Source organism: Pempheris klunzingeri, chromosome 11, assembly GCF_042242105.1.
Source record: "Pempheris klunzingeri isolate RE-2024b chromosome 11, fPemKlu1.hap1, whole genome shotgun sequence".
Taxonomy (NCBI): Eukaryota; Metazoa; Chordata; class Actinopteri; order Acropomatiformes; family Pempheridae; genus Pempheris; species Pempheris klunzingeri.
Window position 1 is genome coordinate 1,078,069 of NC_092022.1, and position 19,070 is coordinate 1,097,138.

At 44.3% G+C, this 19,070-nt stretch overlaps 1 protein-coding gene across 1 annotated transcript; it reads right to left on the bottom strand.

Annotated features, from left to right (window-relative positions):
• Positions 1-56: 56 nt before the first annotated feature.
• On the bottom strand, positions 57-17,985 carry LOC139209567 (protein-serine O-palmitoleoyltransferase porcupine-like). The gene is made up of 13 exons (XM_070839327.1): positions 17,855-17,985; positions 12,314-12,456; positions 11,837-12,029; positions 11,488-11,531; positions 10,340-10,521; positions 10,120-10,250; positions 8,611-8,736; positions 7,219-7,319; positions 5,774-5,850; positions 5,243-5,306; positions 4,885-4,970; positions 993-1,103; positions 57-539 (listed from the first exon to the last, which is right to left on the bottom strand). The coding sequence occupies exons 2-13, from the start codon at positions 12,447-12,449 to the stop codon at positions 438-440; spliced, it is 1,353 nt and encodes a 450-aa protein (XP_070695428.1). The 5' UTR covers positions 12,450-12,456; positions 17,855-17,985; the 3' UTR covers positions 57-437.
• Between the last annotated feature and the right edge of the window lie 1,085 nt (positions 17,986-19,070).

Genomic DNA, 19,070 nt, shown 5'->3' on the forward strand with positions numbered 1-19,070 from the left:
GCTGTGTGGACTGCAGATAATCACAAACCAGGAGCTAGTTTATATTAACAGACACGTTTAATAGAAAAAAATACAAAAAAACACAAAAGCAGCAGTAAAAAAGATTCTGTTGTAATACTAATCAATATAATCATGTAGTTCTTTTCAAATGAAATGGTTTTGGACTGGTATATCATCTATCACCAACATTACAACAGCACTAATTCTACAGGATAGTTCTGACCAAATACATTTAAGGAGGAGATCTTACATGTAGTGCCCCCCCCCCAGTATTAATATTAACTCCATCCTCACATCCAAAGCATCTTCTCTCCATGTGTGTGACCAGCTCAGCACAGACGCCGTCATCCATCTGTCCCACTTTCCACCTGAGCAGATCATCGTCCCGTGCTCCCTGACACAGACCCCCTGTGTGATCAAGTATTGGGTGTCTGAGATCACTGGATTAAACGATAAAAGACCCAGCAGGCAAACACAACCCAGTGGCTCGCCCAGTTTAATTCAGACCACCTCTGAATGGTGTGGACAGCTGTGTAGCCCTGCAAACAGCAACGACACACACGCGGTTAGAAAGTGGAACCCCAAAGACCGCCAGTCAGCAACAGTGATATTTCCAATCCAGGATTCAAATGCACATTATAAATTGAAATGTTACTTTAACTGCAAAAAGAACCAGACTTCTGTTTGAATCATCTTTATTTCTAATGCCCATGTGTTATTAGTAAGTGTCATCATATGTTAGAGTCATGTGCCCCTGAATGTACTCCTAATCTACACTCAGCACTTCCTCCATGTGTGCCTGTAGTCTCTATACATCCATCATCATGTCCACTTCCACAGCACTGACTCCATCAGTCGTGTACTGCTCACCACACCTCTTCTTTTCCTTCACTACATTCTTACAGACTCTTTACAGTTTTGGGATCGCTGAATCTTTTAGTGTACATTAGTAACATTTACGTGGCGTGGAAACATCCATGGGGAGCTCTTACCTCTTCTGCGTCATGTTCGTCAACCCCAGGGTCAAACATGGACCCCAGGTAGGTGAGGTGGAAGATGACCAGGAGGCTGAAAAACAGGTTCAGCAACGCCACCCAATACTCCTGCAGACAGAAGGGAACAGGAATAACCTGTGAAACAGCTGCAGGAACACAGTCAACTTTAAAATCTTTTTCAAATCTCTTGTCTGTGGTCGAACTCTTCACGTTTCTGCAGTGATGTAGAAGTGTCCTCCTGGACCCCCCATACTCCTCATCAACATCGTTGTTAGCTGTGATTACAGGTGCAACAAAGCATGTCTGACAGAAGTGAGCTTGTCAGCCTGGTACTCAGTTACTCTACAAGGACCCTTGATCAACAATCATGTATTTACAAAGCCTCTGATCTGAAAGAGTATTTTTCCTCCTGTCCAGACAGCAGGAGCTTTTCTGTTCAGTGCAAATGAAATGAAAGGACCTTAAAGACGACAACAACAAATCCATGTGCATGTGTTACAGTAGAACTGAATATTACAACAAAATGTTTTCAATGTTAATTAGAACTTTAAATCATAAAGTGTTTCATGTTTCTCAAACGTTGTACAGGTCAGTGTGACCTGACAGACTGGTGTCCCCTCTATTGTTTTAACAAGCAGATAAAGATTAAATGTTCTTGACTGTAAGAAACAGAAAGTTCTGTAAACATATTCCTGCTGGACACATGCCTATGCAGACAACGCTGACGGCAGGTGGAGACGGACGCATGAACCCACCGGACCAATCGAACATGGTCGCGTGTGATCAGGACCCTTTAAAATCTGTTGGAAAACCCAGTTCTTGGCTCCTCTGGCCAGAACCTTCCCCCAAGATCTGTCATGAGCCCGGCGCTGCCTGAACCCCAGCGTTGTACTGCATTGTATTATTCCACCTGTGAACCTGAATTAAAGGCGCTTCTGAGACCCGACTGAACCCTCCGGCTCATCTGTGAATAATCTCGGGCTGTCCATTAAAGAATGTGGGTTCTTTACACATGTGAAACTCTAAATCATGCCGCTGCTGCCACCATGCTTTACCGCTTTGGTCAGTGGTATGTTTCTGATGAGCAGTGGAACATGGCATTGAGTGTGATGGCTCAGTTTTGGTCTCAATAGGCCAGGGAGAGATTAAAGAAAGAAAGAAATAACTTCTAAACCTGTGGTGAGGACCGTGAGGAGGTGGACAGAGGAGTCAAAGCTGAAGTTACAGGCCTGCTTTGACTGCTCTGATTGGAGTGTCTTTGAAGCTGCAGCAACTGACCTCAACGAACTTACAGACACTGGGACGTCCTACATCAGTTTTTGTGAGGATGTTAGAAACTTCACCGGTTCTTATATTGACAGCCCAAGAATTCAACGGAGGGTTTCAGTCTGGTCTCACAAGCAGTTTATTCTGGTCACAGGTCACAGGTAAAGTACTCGCAGCGCTGGGCTCATGACGGACCCTCCCGGAGGGGGGCCGGTCAGAGGAGCTTCCCTCTGTCTTTCCCTTCTCCCTCCTTTTCCTTCTCCCCCTTTTACTGATTCAAACATCACATTTTTAAATGCTTGTTGGACATCATGAAATACGTAACTTTTCTGATTAACTGTTCAGGTTTGTGCGTCACATAGCACGTTCCTGTAGTGATGTTATGGTAATATAACAGCTGTGGGTGTTGTTTGCAAGGCGTGTATCTATAATCAAACTTCAGAATATGTTTTGCATAACAAAAGCACTACACTCAAGGTCTGTCTGGTACATTCTGTCTATCTGCCTCACTAAACAATACAGGAGAAGCCACGTCTGTGGAGGTCAGATTGACATATTCTGTTCACTCTCATGAGGAGAGAGTAACTTTATTTGAGAAGGCCTGAAACATTCTATGGTAATATTTGAATTCTAACTCAACAAGGACACGTGTGTGTACAGACCAAAACCATCTGCACATATAACAACAATAAACCTTGGTTCACACCTAACCTCGGGAAGCTGCGTCAGACCAAGGAGGAGGCCTACAGAAGTGGGGATCAGGTCCTGTTCAAGCAGGCCAGAAACAGGCTGACGAAGGAGATCAGGGTAGCTAAGAGGAGCTACAGTGAGAGGCTAAAAACCAGCCTCTCAGCCAACGACCCTGCGTCAGCTTGGAGAAGCCTGCAGCACCTCACCAGCTACAGGAGACCATCCCCCCACCCTGAAGGAAACCTCAGACTGGCTGACGACCTCAACAGCTTCTACTAGGTTTGAGAAGCAGTCCTTCACACCTCCCAACCACACAATTGGACTCCCTGCAACCCCCCACCCCCCCTATCAGACCCCCCGTCTGCACTAAGGATCTGTCAAGAGGATGTGCGCCAGCTCTTTCAGAGACAAAAGATCAGGAAGGCTCCAGGACCAGACGGTGTGTCCCCCTCCTGCCCCCCACCTTCACGCAGATCTTGAACCGGTCACTGGAGATGTGTGAAGTACCCTCTTGCTTCAAACGCTCCACCATCATCCCGGTCCCCAAGAAGCCCTCCATCACAGGATTAAATGACTACAGGCCCGTTGCCCTGACATCTGTGGTCATGAAATCCTTTGAGAGACTGGTGTTGAGCCACCTGAAGGACATCACAGGCCCCCTGCTGGACCCCCTGCAGTTTGCCTACCGGGCAAACAGGTCGGCAGATGATGCAGTCAATGTGGGACTGCACTTCATCCTGCATCACCTTGACTCCCCTGGGATGTACGCGAGGATCCTGTTCGTGGACTTCAGCTCGGCGGTTAACACCGTCGTCCCTGAAATCCTCCACCGAAAGCTCACCCAGCTCACTGTGCCCACCTCCACCTGTCAGTGGATCACAAGCTTTTTGACTGACAAGAGGCAGCAGGTGAGGCTGGGGAGCACCACATCCAGCACCCGGTCCATCAGCACTGGCACCCCCCAGGGTTGCGTTCTCTCCCCACTGCTCTTCTCCCTCTACACCAATGACTGCACCTCAGGGGACTCTTCTGTGAAACTCCTGAAGTATGCTGACGACACCACGGTAATCGGTCTGATCATGGACGGTGACGAGTCTGCATACAGACAAGAGGCACCCTGTGGACACCTTCAAGTTTCTGGGATCCACAATTTCTTGGGACCTGAAGTGGACTCCCCACATAGACTCTGTCCGGAAAAAGGCCCAGCAGAGGTTGTACTTCCTGCGACAGCTCAGGAAGTTTAACCTGCCACAGGAGCTGCTGATCACATTCTACTCTGCCATCATCCAGTCTGTTCTCTGCTCTTCCATCACGGTCTGGTTCGGATCGTCCACCAAACAGGACAAGCACAGACTGCAAAGGACAATCAGGTCTGCAGAGAGGATCATTGGGGCCGACCTGCAGGTAACATCTCTGCAGACCCCTCACACCCCGCACATAAACTCCTTAAACTCTTCCCGTCTGGTAGACGCTACAGAGCACTGTACGCCAAAACCACCAGACACAGAGACAGTTTCTTCCCCCAGGCCGTCAACCTGATGGACTCTCGCTAGTCTCTGAGACTCAGGAACCACTGTGCAGTAGTCCCATACCTGCACATTTGCACTATATTTGCACTACAATACACCTACCTCCACTGTACAAACTGTTGTAATGAGTACTTATATTGTTCTGTTCTTATTCTTATTGTTGTAGTTTATTTCAAATTTTCTTACTGTACATAGAGAGACAAGTTTCACCGGAGTCAAATTCCTTGTTTGCTTGTACAAACTCGGCCAATAAAGTTGATTCAGATTCTGAATCAAGCTGACCTCACATCTCCCACATGCTCTCTGGCAAACTGCATATTGACTGTGTATGTTCAGCTCAAACTAATGTTTCAAGCCCTGCTTTCAACTGCCTGCTATGCCACATCACAGAGCTGCCGCTGTACCTTCTTGTGCTGATGGCTGCAGTCAGGGGGGCAGGTCCTGGACAGGACACAGGCACTGAAGATGGATGCAAGCTTCTTTCTCAGAACTGAGGATGAGGAAAAAAAAACAAACGGCAACCATTTGGGTTTGGGAAACAAACTTGGTGGTCTTTGTTAACAGTATGACTGTAGTCTGACAGCATTTGTTCATGTGTATGCACCCTAAATGCTTGGACAGCTGCAAAAGAGCAGCACAAATGTCATTTGTGCTTCTTGTAAGGCAGTTTGTGCAGGTGATCATCTTATTTCTATTTCACCTTCAATGGTTCAGTGTTCACAATCAAATACTCTTATGTACAAGAAGAAACGTTATTCATACCATGTTCAACATATGTGATGAAGCCCAAAGAGAGCAGAACAGCTCCTAGGTGGAAACTTAGGCCCTGAAGAAACAAAGAGCACATTAAGTGACAACAGTGACAGTCAATCATTCACCATCCTACACAAAGTGGTACTGCCTACATAATGTGTATCCATCAATCCACTGTCTATACTGCTTATCCTTGAGGGGCATTGGCGTGGGGGACACCCTGGACTGGTTGCCAGTAAATGTCAGGGCCAGACAACCACTCACACCTACGGGCAATTTAGAGTCACCAATTAATCTGCATGTCTTTGGACTGTGGGAGAGAACCCACGCAAGCACGGGGAGAACATGCAAACTCCACACAGAAAGAACCCAGGTTCCTTCCTGGATTGGAACCTGGAACCCTCTTGCTGTGAGCCACCGCACCACTGTGCTGCCACATAATATGCATCTCTAACATCTCTCTAACCAAATTCATTTTCAATTATATGCAAATGTCATTCCAACATCAGTGCTTTCATTCAAATGCTTTATCTTACTAACATGCAGTAAGGCGCTGGCGGTGTATGTGACAAGGATGGCTGGAAAAGTCCCCAATTTCACAGCGTTTTTAAAGACATCTGAGGACAGAAAATGGAAAACACACAACATAATGACAATAATGACATAAGCTTTTACTGTCCCTTTCATTCAAACTTGTAAATACAGTGTGTTTAAAGTGCCAAATGAGGTGCTACTTAGTATCGAGTACCAGTCAAATTGAGTAAATAGCAGTAGAGATTCTTGATCTGGCTATGATTTTCCAGATTAATCACTTGTCCTTGGGAGCTGGATCTCTCCTTCACTGTGGTGCTCCCGGAGGTTTCTCTTTTCCCACTGGGTTTTTTGAGTTTTTCCTTCCCGAAGAAGGAGGGTCATAAAGGGCAGGTGATGCCTCGGACTGATCCACCGGACTGATCCATTGGCCTCATCGACTGCTGGACTCTTTATTAGATTGTTTGCTCGCTTACACTTGTTTATTTCAGTGAACTCTGTAAAGCACTGTGAGACACTCTGTTGTGATATTGGGCTATACAAATAAAATTGATTGATTGATTGATTGAAACTCCCGTCTGAGATGCTGGAGTCAGCTCATTTTGTTGTATTATATATGTACATGTTACATGGCATATGTAACATATGGCATATTTGCTAATTATTGTTCTGTTGATCAATTAATCTAAATTGTTGCAAGTCTAAATAACAGACAGAGAGATGACACTAGGGATGCACATGATTAGTCGACTACTCAATTAAATGTAGCTTCCCTAGTTAGATGGCACCAGAAATACTAGTTAGTTCAAGTAATTATCAATATCGAACAATGCCAGTTAACTGTTGTGTCGAGATGTTACGCAGCCACCATGTGTGTGTGTGTGTGTGTGTGTGTGTGTGTGTGTGTGTGTGTGTTTCACAATAAATTGGAACATAACAACATGACAGGAATGCACTAGCATGTGGATGCTAGCGCTGCTAATCACAGTCAGCAAACCAACATTTCTTAGGAAAATAAGTCTGTAGGAACACCCCCAGATGATACTGCTCACAATCTACTACTTAACAGTAGGAATAAAAACAGATGCACAAAACTGACATGATTTTGTTGGACATCAGTAAATCCTTACTATTTTAAAGTCACATGTTATATGTCGAGATACGTGTCAGACATATGTCGAGTATCAGTGAAAAATGTGCTCTGATAAAGGCTGGAGAGGAAAGGGCAGAGGGGATCCAAAAAATATGCAGGAATCCTCGTCTGGGGACCTCGAATGTCTTCCCAGCAGTCTTAGAGCCGTCTAGCTCCGCTAAATGTTGAGTGGATCAGTGACAGACCAGCGCCGCCAAGTCCAGCATGCAGCATGGGTAAAGTCCTGTTGGACGTGTTGTTGTGTCAGCAGTGTGTAGTCATGCTGGAGTGTTAAACAGACAGACTGGAGCATGAAACGTACATGTTTTCAGCCATTGTGACATCGGGATGTTCCAGGACCGCACCACGAGCACCATGGATCGAGGCATTTCCACACCGCGAGGCTTGACCACGCTCATATCCCTGCACAGCAAACACAGACAGACATAGGACTGGGAATACAGTACTAAGGAGTTTGATAAATGGGATTTCTTTTGACTTCTGGGTGCAGAGCAGGAGGAAACGTGCTGCACCAGCTCTCTCACTACTATTCCGTCTTTCTTTACTTTTGTGAATCTCAATCACTTTATGTCATCCTGTTTGCACTACTGGCGGTAGGACACGTATATGTGCCCTTAGTTATCTTTTCACACACCAGTGTTATTACCGTTGACAACTGACCATCTGACCAACAGCATTCATGATGCCGCCCATACTCATAACAGGACTTCAGACACCCCAGCACCCTCCTAATGATCAGTGGAGCTCTCACTCATGTCTCCTCTCCTGGACTAACAATGTGTAGACTGTGCAACACGGGAGAATACAATCCTGCACCTCATGTATGTGAGGGGGGGTGTATTCCTGTACATTGCCCCCACTCAGAATACATCCTGACACAACTTAAAGCCACCTACAGACCACTGGTGTGGCAACATGGCGCCAGCACAAGGACTCTGAGCGTCTGGTCTAAGGATGCTGAGCTGACCCTCCAGGACAGCTTCCATGTCGCAGACCTGAAACTGTTCCAGGATGATCCTGCAACAGCATTGTTCCATTCAAAAAAGTCAACAGAAAGAAGAGGGCCTTCATGACAAGGCATCGTGAGGAACTCCAGCATGCGTAAAAAGGAGATGAGGAGGACACAGAGAGGCCAAAAACAAAGGAGGTGTAGGATGGGATCCCTGTCTCTGTAGGGCAGGGGGGCACAGCATTTGATCATGAGCTGAACCAATAGGTTTCAAACAATCCCCTTCCCTGTGTACACTCCTGTGTCCGAGTCACCACCTATCACCTCTGCCCCCACTTACACTTCTGTTGGGGACTGAAGAAAATGGCTACCACCTCCTCTCTCTGTTAACCTTAAATGTCAGAGGACAGCTCACACCCCATCACCCCCCTATCCAACCCGAGACCCTCAGGAAGGGATCTCCTGCTCCCTCCACCAACTCCCCTCATTACATCACATACTTTTATATATTTATATTTTTACTTTTGTGTTTGAAGTTTATTCTTACACAATTTCCCCCTTAACTGAATTCTGATTCTGATTCCAAAGCATGACTGTCCCTTTTTACTGGAGACCTCTAAGCTGTAGCATAGAACTCCAGAAAAGTTCTATCAGTGCTTAACTAGAAAAGCGCTGTGTGAATAAATCTCATTATCACACATCTATTATAACCTCAGTGTAAAATATCACAAGAGCTGAGCTCACCATCTGATGTGGTCTTTTTCTTCGGTGAAGCCTGCTCCAGCCAGCATGCTCGTGCCTTCACTGAGGTGACCCACAAAGTAGTTACTGAAGTGGAAGGACACTGCATTCTCATAAGCAAGAAGCCACCTGTGCAACACACCACACAGCCAAAGACACACATTCTGTTGTTAGTGACAGGATTCATCAAACATACACAGGAAGTTCACTTATGTCAAATGATTACAGGCCATATAGGATCATTTGTTACTACGTGACATAAAGGATCATGTCAGTGGCTTTGCATGTTTAAGCCAAACAAATATTAACTGCTTACACCTCGTTAGTACCAGTCATTTCCCAAAGTGTGCCACTCTATTTTAGCTGTTATTTAGCTAAATAGTAAATATGATTTCAGTGATTATGATTTTGGTTCTAAAACAATTTTATAACTAATTGCCCTGATAGATATACACATTCCCTCTGCTTAGAGCCTTGTTAGATCAGTTAGCATGAACGGTAGCTGATTGGATGGACTGTTTCTGTGAGGCACACCACATTTCTGATCAAAACTGTATCCAGCAGGAATGAATGGCTTCATCACGTTTACTGTGAACCTGGAAGAGAGTTGGAATCATAATGGCTTGTCACACGTGCAGGTTCACCCACTGCATTGCTGCCCCGCCCCGATTCCTCCACAAGCGGTTCCGTTCAGCAACAACACTGTTGTGGGATGCTCAGTTTGTTGTGTGTTACAGCTCTACCAGCAGGAGCTGCCACCTGCTGGTTCAGACTGGTGTGCTGGTTGCTCCGAAGAAGGAGCTGCTACCCCACAACAGTTGGTTTTCTTGTCTGAGCTTTTCATCATATTCTTTATCCAACATGTTCCTGAGACACAGACCAGTGGTGCAGTCTGTGCTGTTGTGTGGCAAAAACTTGTTTCACTGTGAAGTCATCAAAATACTTTTTGTATGGATGATAAATGCTTTACAGCGTTACAGTGACAAACATATTTTATTCTCTGTTGAGTTTGAAAACATGCAGCTTATGAATGCTACTCTATGCAGCAGCTGAGGAAAGTATTCTGATTTCACCATGACTAAAACTCTCAAATGGAGTAAATATAAACCCGTTTTCTTGTGATGCATTGGCTATTGCAAAAATGTTCAAGGCTACTGAAATCAAAGCTCCACTTGCATGACCTGGGAAATGACTGTTAGTACCTGAACACAGAACCCTTAAACTCTGGAGATGGTCATATGCTTTCTAGCAGTGTGAACACAGTAATGATGGGACTGAAACAGTGTTGATCCAATAATAAACCTCCCCTTTCATGTTTTATTGGCAGCCTGTGTGGAAAAAGCAGTTCATTCTAACCCTGAAACCAAGGCTTACCTTTCTCAAATGTATCTTGGAAGCAGGGAAAGAAAGACAGACAGTTGGTTCTCAAAACAGTGTATTGTAGAAGCTGGTGTATCAGCAAAACTAGCTCAGTTAAAGTGGGACAATGATTTGGATGAAACTTTGCCTTACGTCTGTGCGACTGTGTTTCCATGGATGGGGATGAACAAAGTGAAGAGGTACGGGGCAATGCAGGTGGACACCAGCAGGCAGATCTGGCTCTTCAGGAGGCGGAGGGAGGAGCTCTGCAGCCACGACCAACTCTAAGGAGCAAACCACCTTGTCACCACCAAAGTGCATCACGTGAAGTATAACTTGTACACAGAGCAAGCAGGACACATCAATTACTCACCAGTTTTTGGCCTTCAACGGCATTCTTATAACACGAGAAGCTGATCCAAGGGCCAAAGACAACAGTGCCCACAAAGAGAACATAACCCAGGAACTGAGCGAGGGAGGGTAGGCTGCCCACTGCTCCTCTGTCCAGGTCAAAGGCCAGAGAAATGGCCTTCATGGCAACCACCATCTGAGAGCCTGACACACACACACACACGCACACATTTGGCTGCTTGATCCAGACAAACTTTGATAGTGTTTCATTCTGAATATTCCGGTTTCCCACAGAATCTGATCCTGGCGGTTTACCTTTCTCATTCAGGAAATCCTAGAACCACCAGTTAGTTCACAGTTATTTCAATCAGCCAGACCCTGAGCCAACATGAGATTATTTGGTTCATTATCACATGCTGTTCAAATCTGCTCAGATTTCATATAGATATGAATTTTAGATCTAAAATTGAGGTTTAAGGCTAGACCAGATAATTAGTTTTGCCAATTTTCTGATTGAGGTTGACTGACTGCTAGAAGCTCGTGTTAGCTCCTCTAATAGTAGTGTGTGATCCTACTTACCCCAGCAAAAAGTAAAAAAAAAAACTACAAAAATAAGATCACAGATTATGTAACCTATGCCTCGCAGTCTTAACCAAACTCTTGGGTTATCCGATTTCCCCATGACATGAACAAGCAGATATTCTCTCTCATAATTCATGAGTTTAATTGTGTGAACTGCAGGATTCAGCATTTTTGGTATATGCTCTCATTTACCTGTAGTTGGTACAGTACTGACTTCTACTTTATCACTTTGACAGAATTATCCATTTTATTCTGAATGGCAGGTACACATTCCAGAGGTCTTGTTTCACACCAAAATATCTCTAAAAACAGCTGTTGATTATAAGGAAAATTCTTTTTTACAGCTCTAAACACTCCACACAGAATACACTCATGGTTAAACTTTCTTTTATGCAAATCTATAATGCATACTCTTTAAAAAACACACACTGAACTGCTGTAGTCAATAGTGCAAGTTTCACCATCTAACAGAGACGCTGACACAAAGTAGTAGCTGTGGAAACACTGCAGCACCGTAGAAAACAAGTTTAAAGTCATGAGCAAAAACCATGAAGAAACAAGACGTCCACCAAATGATGGAATATTTACCTCTTATTCTATGCCAGGTCACCATGTCAATCAAATGCAACTCTCTGAAATGAAGAGGTACAAAAACAATACGATTACTGCGAGTAAACACACAAGTTCATCCACACAAACTATGCATGCGCATCCATGCAACAGCTGCACAGTTGCTGTGAAGGGAGGTTTAGCACTACAGCTAAGTACTCTGTTGGTACCAACTAACTTGGTCACAGGATACATATAAAACACTAGATGAACGAAAACGGTCTGTGCTCAACACCAAGAAAGACATCGCATCGCTGTTCATAAAGAAATACTGAACAGCACAATCACAAACAGTGAACAAGAGCAACACTTAGTAAAGTTTTCTCACCCAATGAGAAGGTAGATGAGGATGACAACCGAGAGGAAGAGGCCTCTGCTGCTGGAGTGTCGACTGAGGAGCAGAACGACATAACAGAGAGCACTGAGCAGCAGCACCCACAGCATGTGCCGCTCAAAGAACAGGAAGAGGCCGTACATCCCAGCCAGCACCGACACTACATGTTTCACAGTGGACACACCTCCTGAGGAACACAAGCAGGACAACAATATAAAAAATTACAATCACATGTCCTGTGGTCTTTTCTTTCCCTTGTGAGGCTTAAATCAGACTGAAATGTTTCATCACAGCAAAATTGGTTGATGATTCCAACCAGGCGTGATCAATGTGGATGATATGGAGAACTAACTAGTTTGAAAAGTCCATTTTTTTGTCTCTTTCTGTGAAAAGGAAGCAAGTGCATCACAATACAATCTTTGCCTTCCTGTGAAGGCTCCTCCTCGCTGATGTGCAGTCAGCGCAGCTCACCCAGTCTAAAGCAGAGTCTGCAGATGAAGCAGAGCAGTAGCAGCCTCCAGACCTGCTGTAGGCCCTGCTGGACTGTGCTCAGACCACAGCTCTCGGCCAGCTGCTGCCACAGCGCCAGCCTGCTGGACATGTCCATCCTGCTCCTGGAGGCACATACAGAAACCATTACCAGATGCATCACAGTGTTCCTCAACACATGAAAACTAAATGAAATACAGACAAAGTAATGGTGACCAAAGGACAGGTTTCAGACTTGATTTATTTATTTATCTCTATCTTTATATGTGTATATGTGTGTGTGTGTGTGTGTGTGTATATATATATATACACACACACACACACACACACACACACTACTCACAAAAAGTTAGGGATATTCAACTTTCAGGTGAAATATATGGAAAATGTAAAAAGTGAATGCTACAGTGATATTATATCATGAAAGTAGGGCATTTAAGTAGAAGCATGCAATGGTAATTTTATTCATCTTAAACAATTTATTGAAAGAAAATCTAACAACAGTGGTGGGTATACCACAACAAAACATTTTCGGTGTCTCAATAAATTGGGACGTGGCCAAAGGACGTCCACTCCTCTCCTTTCTGTGACTCTTCCAGTCTCTGTATCACTGTTCCAACCTCCTGATGACACTCTGTGACCCTCTAAGCTCAGTGAACACCTCCGTCTGAGGACTTCCTGTTTGAAGCCTCCAGTGTTGAGGTGCTGCTGATCAACTGTTAGGTGTCGTCTTGGTCTCATGATGTCAGAATGTGAACAGCAGGATGAGGAGGACTGTTTAAATACCAATTCTAACTGAAGCAGGAAATGTATTGGTGGATTCATGGATCAAACCTGTTGTGAATGTTGCTGTTAAGCTTCTTGTTAGAGAACAGCAACTTGTGCAAAAAGTACTGAAACACTGAACAGTTGGACATGCTGAACAAGCTGATCAAGAAGGCTGGCTCAGTGGTCGGGGCTGAGCAACAAACAGTCCAGCAGGTGGCAGAGGTCAGAACTCTGAGCAAATTAGGCTCAATAATGGCCAACACTGCACACCCACTTCACGCCCTGAGGGTGATCAATAGCAGTGCCTTCAGCCAGAGACTGATTACACCAAGGTGTAAATCGGAGACACAGGAAGTCTTTTTTACCAGCTGCCATAAGGTTTTTTTAATGGAAAAAAATAACTCTGAACCTTTATTTAACCTTCTTACCTTTATTTAACCTTTATTTTTCTGAGCCTAATTTATTTATTGTATTTGAACTGTGTGGCTTTTGACTGTTTAGTAATTTATCTGCTTGCACTGTTGGTGTACGTCTGCTTGGAAAGCTGCCGTGCAATTGGAATTTCCTGTTAAGGATTATTAAAGTATCAATCTATCTATCTATGTGCATTCAAAGGTTTAGAGAAGGTCACATTAAGTTCACCTGGAAAGTTTAGAATGCATTTTAGGTTCATCCTGAAATTTCACCTGAAAGCTGAATATCCCTAACTTTTTGTGAGTAGTGTATGTATATATGTATGTTATTATTCTATCTATTATTGTTTCAGTCAGGAACAGGCACTGAGCACATTGTACTGTGTATAACTGTGTATAACTGTGTGAAAGCCGTCTTATCCTAAACTAGATGCCACTGTGTCAGTGAACACCAGCTCTCTGGTACTATTCCATTTCCAGGGTCATTTACCTGAATGTGAAGTACCATCGTGTGTATTAGCTCAGTCACCTCGTCTCTAACAGTTCTTTTCATCATCAATAACTGTGACGACTATTATTTAACTTGCTAATCATTTGTTCAGAAACTGCCCATCCCTTTCTCTGATGTATGACTTGATGAATCACTGATCTAAACCTAACTCCATGTCTGCCCGTCTGCACCGCTGACCGTTTCATCGTTAACGTGCTTGTATGCGTGTTACTACATTTCCGGTTTGTCGGGGCTCCTGTGTACTGTGACGTCGAAAGAGTGTTTGTATTTAACTAACTAACTTGAATTGTTCCAGTCTTATACTTCTTTGTTATGTCTAATCGCCAGTTGTACGTCTAAACCCAGGCAGGCACTCCTAGCTCTCACTTTCAGCGGTTGTCTCGCCATTTCCACATGAGTAGCTTTAGCTCACCAGCTAACCTAGCTAACAGTCGGCGATGGCTCCTCTCTCCTGCTCGGTGTGTCATCCGTTAACTTCTTCCTCCGCCTGCTTTAGCGACACCAATGGTCCGTGTGATACATGTAGTTTATTCGCTGTGCTGGAGGGGAGGGGAGGGGGGGGGGCTCAGCGTAGCCGCAGCGGGCCAACCTAACCTAGCTCCTAGCTGCCGGGGGAGGCAGGGCGGCTGGGTGACCGTCCGCCCACAGGAGAAGCCCACCACCCTCCTCAGGTCTCCAACCCACTCTCCCCACTCTGCGACACCCCCCTGAGAAACAGCTCTGATTATCGGCTGCTCCACAGTCAGAACTGTGAAGGTAGCCCAGCTAACAATGAGGGCTTCTTTCTGGGGAAGACCTGGTCTCATTAGAAGAGACGGCAGCTGCTCTCTGATCTAGAAACCTGGCTGAGTTTATTAGTCCTAAAACCTGACAATCCAGAGTTGAGACCAGGAGGCAGAGCTGCAGTCCTACAGGCTTCTCTGCTCCTCCATTAGAACGGTCAACCCCCCAACATCCCATAGAGACTGTGTCCGTCCCCCATTCAGATCATTTAGATCTATTAAGTCCAACAGGAGAGGAGTTCTGCAGAAACATCTAATCAAAGTTAATACCACCACTGGCACTATGAAACAGGACAGGAGAGTTAAATGTGGACTGTTAAACATCAGATCTCTGCCATCCAAAGCTGTTTTAGTAAATGATCTGATATCAGACCATCATAATGATTTATTGTGTCCGACAGAAACCTGGCTGCACCATGAAGAATATGTTAGCCTTAATGAAGCCCCCCCCCCAGTCATACTAATACTCACATTCCTCCAGACTCTGGACGAGGAGGTGGAGCTGCAGCCATTTTCAACTCTAGCTTATTAATCAAGCCCAGACCTAAACTCAACTATAATTCATTTGAAAGCTTTGTTCTTAGTTTCTCACATCCAACCTGGAAAACACTAAAGCCAGTCTTATTAGTTACAGGGTACCGCCCTCCTGGCCCCCGAACTGAATTCTTAACTGAGTTCTCCAAATTTTATAGTCGGTGACTTTAATATTCATGTGGACGATGATAATGATAGTCTCAGCACTGCTTTCATCTCACTATTAGACTCAGTTGGCTTCTCCCAGAGTGTAAATGAACCCACTCACTCACACCCTTGACCTTGTTCTGGCTTATGGTGTTGAAATTGAACAGTTAACAGTCTTCCCACAAAACTCTATTCTATCGGACCATTACCTGATAACGTTTGATTTCTTGTTACTGGACTATTTGATAAAAACATCCTCACTAGATGCCTATTGTGCCGTTGCCAAATTTACGGAAGTGATTCCATCAGCATTGAAGCTAATGCCATGTCTCCATACAATAGAAGACTGCTATGCTAATCTTAGCCCCTCCCAAATCGATTATCTGGTCGATAGTGCTGCAGGCTCACTGCGAATGACACTCGACTCCATTGCCCCCCTAAAAAAAAGATAGTAAAACAAAAAGACAAGCTTCTCGGTATAATTCACAGACCTGTGAACAAGCTAAATGTGCTAAAACTCAAGAGGACATGGCGTGCCACCAAATTAGAAGAATCACGCTTAATCTGGCAAAACAGTGTGAAAACCTACAGAAAGGCCCTATGTAATGCCAGAGCCGCCTATTACTCCTCACTGATAAAAGAAAATAAAAACAGCTCTAGATTTCTGTTCAGCATGCTAGCCAGACTGACAGAGCCAGAACTCCATTGAGCCATGTATTCCTTCATTGCTGAAAAAGCCTACTCTTGATTCAGGTGTATTAGCCAACTATAGACCTTTATCCAACCTTCCCTTTCTCTACAAGATCCTTGAGAAAGCAGTAGCCAATCAGCTGTGTAATTTTCTCAATTCTAATTGGATTTTCAGTCAGGTTTTAGAGCGAACCATAGCACAGAGACAGCACTGGTGAAGGTTACAAACGACCTCCTTATAGCATCAGACAGAGGACTTCTCTCTGTACTGGTCTTGTTAGACCTGAGTGCTGCGTACCATTGACCATCACATCCTATTACAGAGACTGGAACAGTTCATTGGCATAAAAGGAACTGCATTAAGCTGGTTTAAGTCCTATTTATTAGATTGATTTCAGTTTGTACATGTTAACAATGAGTCCTCTGTCCACACTAAAGTTAGACATGGAGTTCCACAAGGTTCTGTGCTTGGACCAATACTATTTACCTTATATTTGCTTCCTCTGGGTAATACTATCAGGAAATGCTCCATCAATCTCCACTGATATGCAGATGACACCCAATTATACTTATCAATAAAGCCAGATGAGTCCAATCAGTTGACTAAACTTCAAATCTGCCTTAAGGACATAAAGTCCTGGATGAGCAGCAACTTTCTGCTGCTGAACTCAGATAAAACTGAAGTTATTCTGCTTGGCCCTAAACGCCTTAGAGACATATTTTCTAACAACATAACTGCTCTGGATGGCATTACTCTGGCCTCCAGCTCCACTGTGAGGAATCTGGGAGTTATCTTTGATCAGGATTTGTCCTTTAACTCCCACATTAAATAGATTTCCAGAACTGCCTTTTTCCATATTGCTAAAATCAGGTCCATCTTGTCTATGACTGATGCAGAAAAACTAGTCCACACATTTGTCACTTCTAGGTTGGACTATTGTAACTCCTTATTATCAGGCTGCCCCAATAAGTCGTTAAAGACTCTCCAGCTGGTCCAGAATGCTGCTGCTTGTGTTCTGACGAGAACTAAGAGAAGAGACCATATTTCTCCTGTACTGCCTTCTCTTCATTGGCTTCCAGTAAAATCTAGAATAGAGTTTAAAATCCTTCTCCTCACCTACAAGGTTCTTAATGGTCAGGCTCCATCATATCTTAAAGAACTCATAGTACCGTACTACCCCACTAGAGCACTGTGCTCCCAGACTGCAGGCCTAACCGCCCCCCCTTTATGGAAAGAGTCTTGTGATGTGTGTGAACACTTGTTATGAATTGATGCTATATAAATAAAGATTGATTGATTGATGGATTGATTGAGAAAGACCTTTAAATAGCAGCACAAAGTACAGTCTGAAAGAGCTTCAACACTCAGTGAACAGTCTTCGTGGAGGAGGAGCTCATGTTCACCAGTCTGTGTTAGCTTCAGCCTGGAGGAGCAGACAGGACACAGCCCACCTGAGCAGACCTACTGCCAGCACTAAGTTACATCTTACCAGAGAAGCCATTGGCACCAGCACAGCAACTAACTAACTAACTAACTAACTTTTAAGAATCTTGTAGCCGGTAACACAGAAGTTATAGAACGCTGTTTCTGAAGGTTTACTTGATGACCGTTAGAGCTCTGCTGAACACACCACAGGCGGCAGGGCGGACTGAGCCCACCGTTAGCCACGAAGCTAACCTGAGCTGTGGAGGCGAGCGGCAGGTCGGCCCGGAGAACTTCAGCCCGTTCCCTCTTCCTCTTCCTCTTCCTCCGCTCCTATTTTCTCTCCTTCACCCTCACGTCCATAATCAGCTCCTTCTTCTTCTTTTCCCCTCTTCTTCTTCTTCTTCTTCTTCTTCTTCTGTTTGCAAGCAAAGTTCTGGTGCACTACCGCCGCCAACTGGAATGGAGTGACCATTGAAAACCAATTCTTACAAAAAACTTAAAAATTAAGCAAATAATGAAAGAAACTTTAATATTTGCTTAAATGAGCCTCTCTGGCTTCATCATGCTGCTGGGCTGGTGTGTGCTGCAGCACCAGAAGCTGACTCCTGTTACTGTCTGGATCTGTTCCTCGCCACACTGGACCTATTAGCTAAACATCCCACACCATGGCCCATCCACCAAAAGACAGAGACTGTAAAAGCTATCCCAGGCACACCTGGTGCCAACAGTATTGCCTGTAGTGCATTGATTGTATGCCTTTTGGACAGAAAGGTTTGTGTAAAAGAGGAATGAAGGGTTGTCTGTGTGCTCTGGTATTACAGACTTGACTTGATGAGACAACACCCCCAGTTTGGGGCCCATAGTGTTATGTGGGGCCATATGAATGGACCCCACTGGGAGTACAACAGTTTTATGACCTATAGTACGGTGGCCGGGAGGTGCAAAACAATTTTACAATACGAGAAACACTTTTACAAAGCTGGAGACAAATTTACATTTTAGAAAACATTTTTACAAATCAGAAAACAAAATTACATTGCCATAACACATTTACAAGTCCTGAGACAAATTTACATTTGAGAAAACAAATTTACAAGACGTGAAACACTTTTACAAACGCAGAGACAAATTTACAAGTGACGAAACACTTTTACAAGCGGCCGAAACAAATTTACAAGTAACTTTTTCAACCGGAAAGGGAATGTACCGCGTTAATCGGCTTATATGTTCGCCACAAAACGGGCAAAAGACCGCTTGACTGCCGTCCATCGTGTTGGTACATTCCCTTTCCGGTTGAAAAAGTTACTTGCGGCCGAAACAAATTTACAAGTGACTTTTTCAACCGGAAAGGGAATGTACCAACTGTCGAGTAGAACCGGTTAAGTTACTTGTAAATTTGTTTCGGCTGCTTGTAAAAGTGTTTCGTCACTTGTAAATTTGTCTCTGCGTTTGTAAAAGTGTTTCACGT

Excerpts from the sequence above, each read along its gene's own strand:
- LOC139209567 (XM_070839327.1), bottom strand. The coding sequence starts at position 12,449 with ATGGACATGTCCAGCAGGCTGGCGCTGTGGCAGCAGCTGGCCGAGAGC. Across the intron at positions 11,532-11,836 it reads CTCATCTACCTTCTCATTGG|AGAGTTGCATTTGATTGACA; the intron begins GTGAGAAAACTT and ends TCTTCATTTCAG. Across the intron at positions 10,251-10,339 it reads CCGTTGAAGGCCAAAAACTG|AGTTGGTCGTGGCTGCAGAG; the intron begins GTGAGTAATTGA and ends TTTGCTCCTTAG.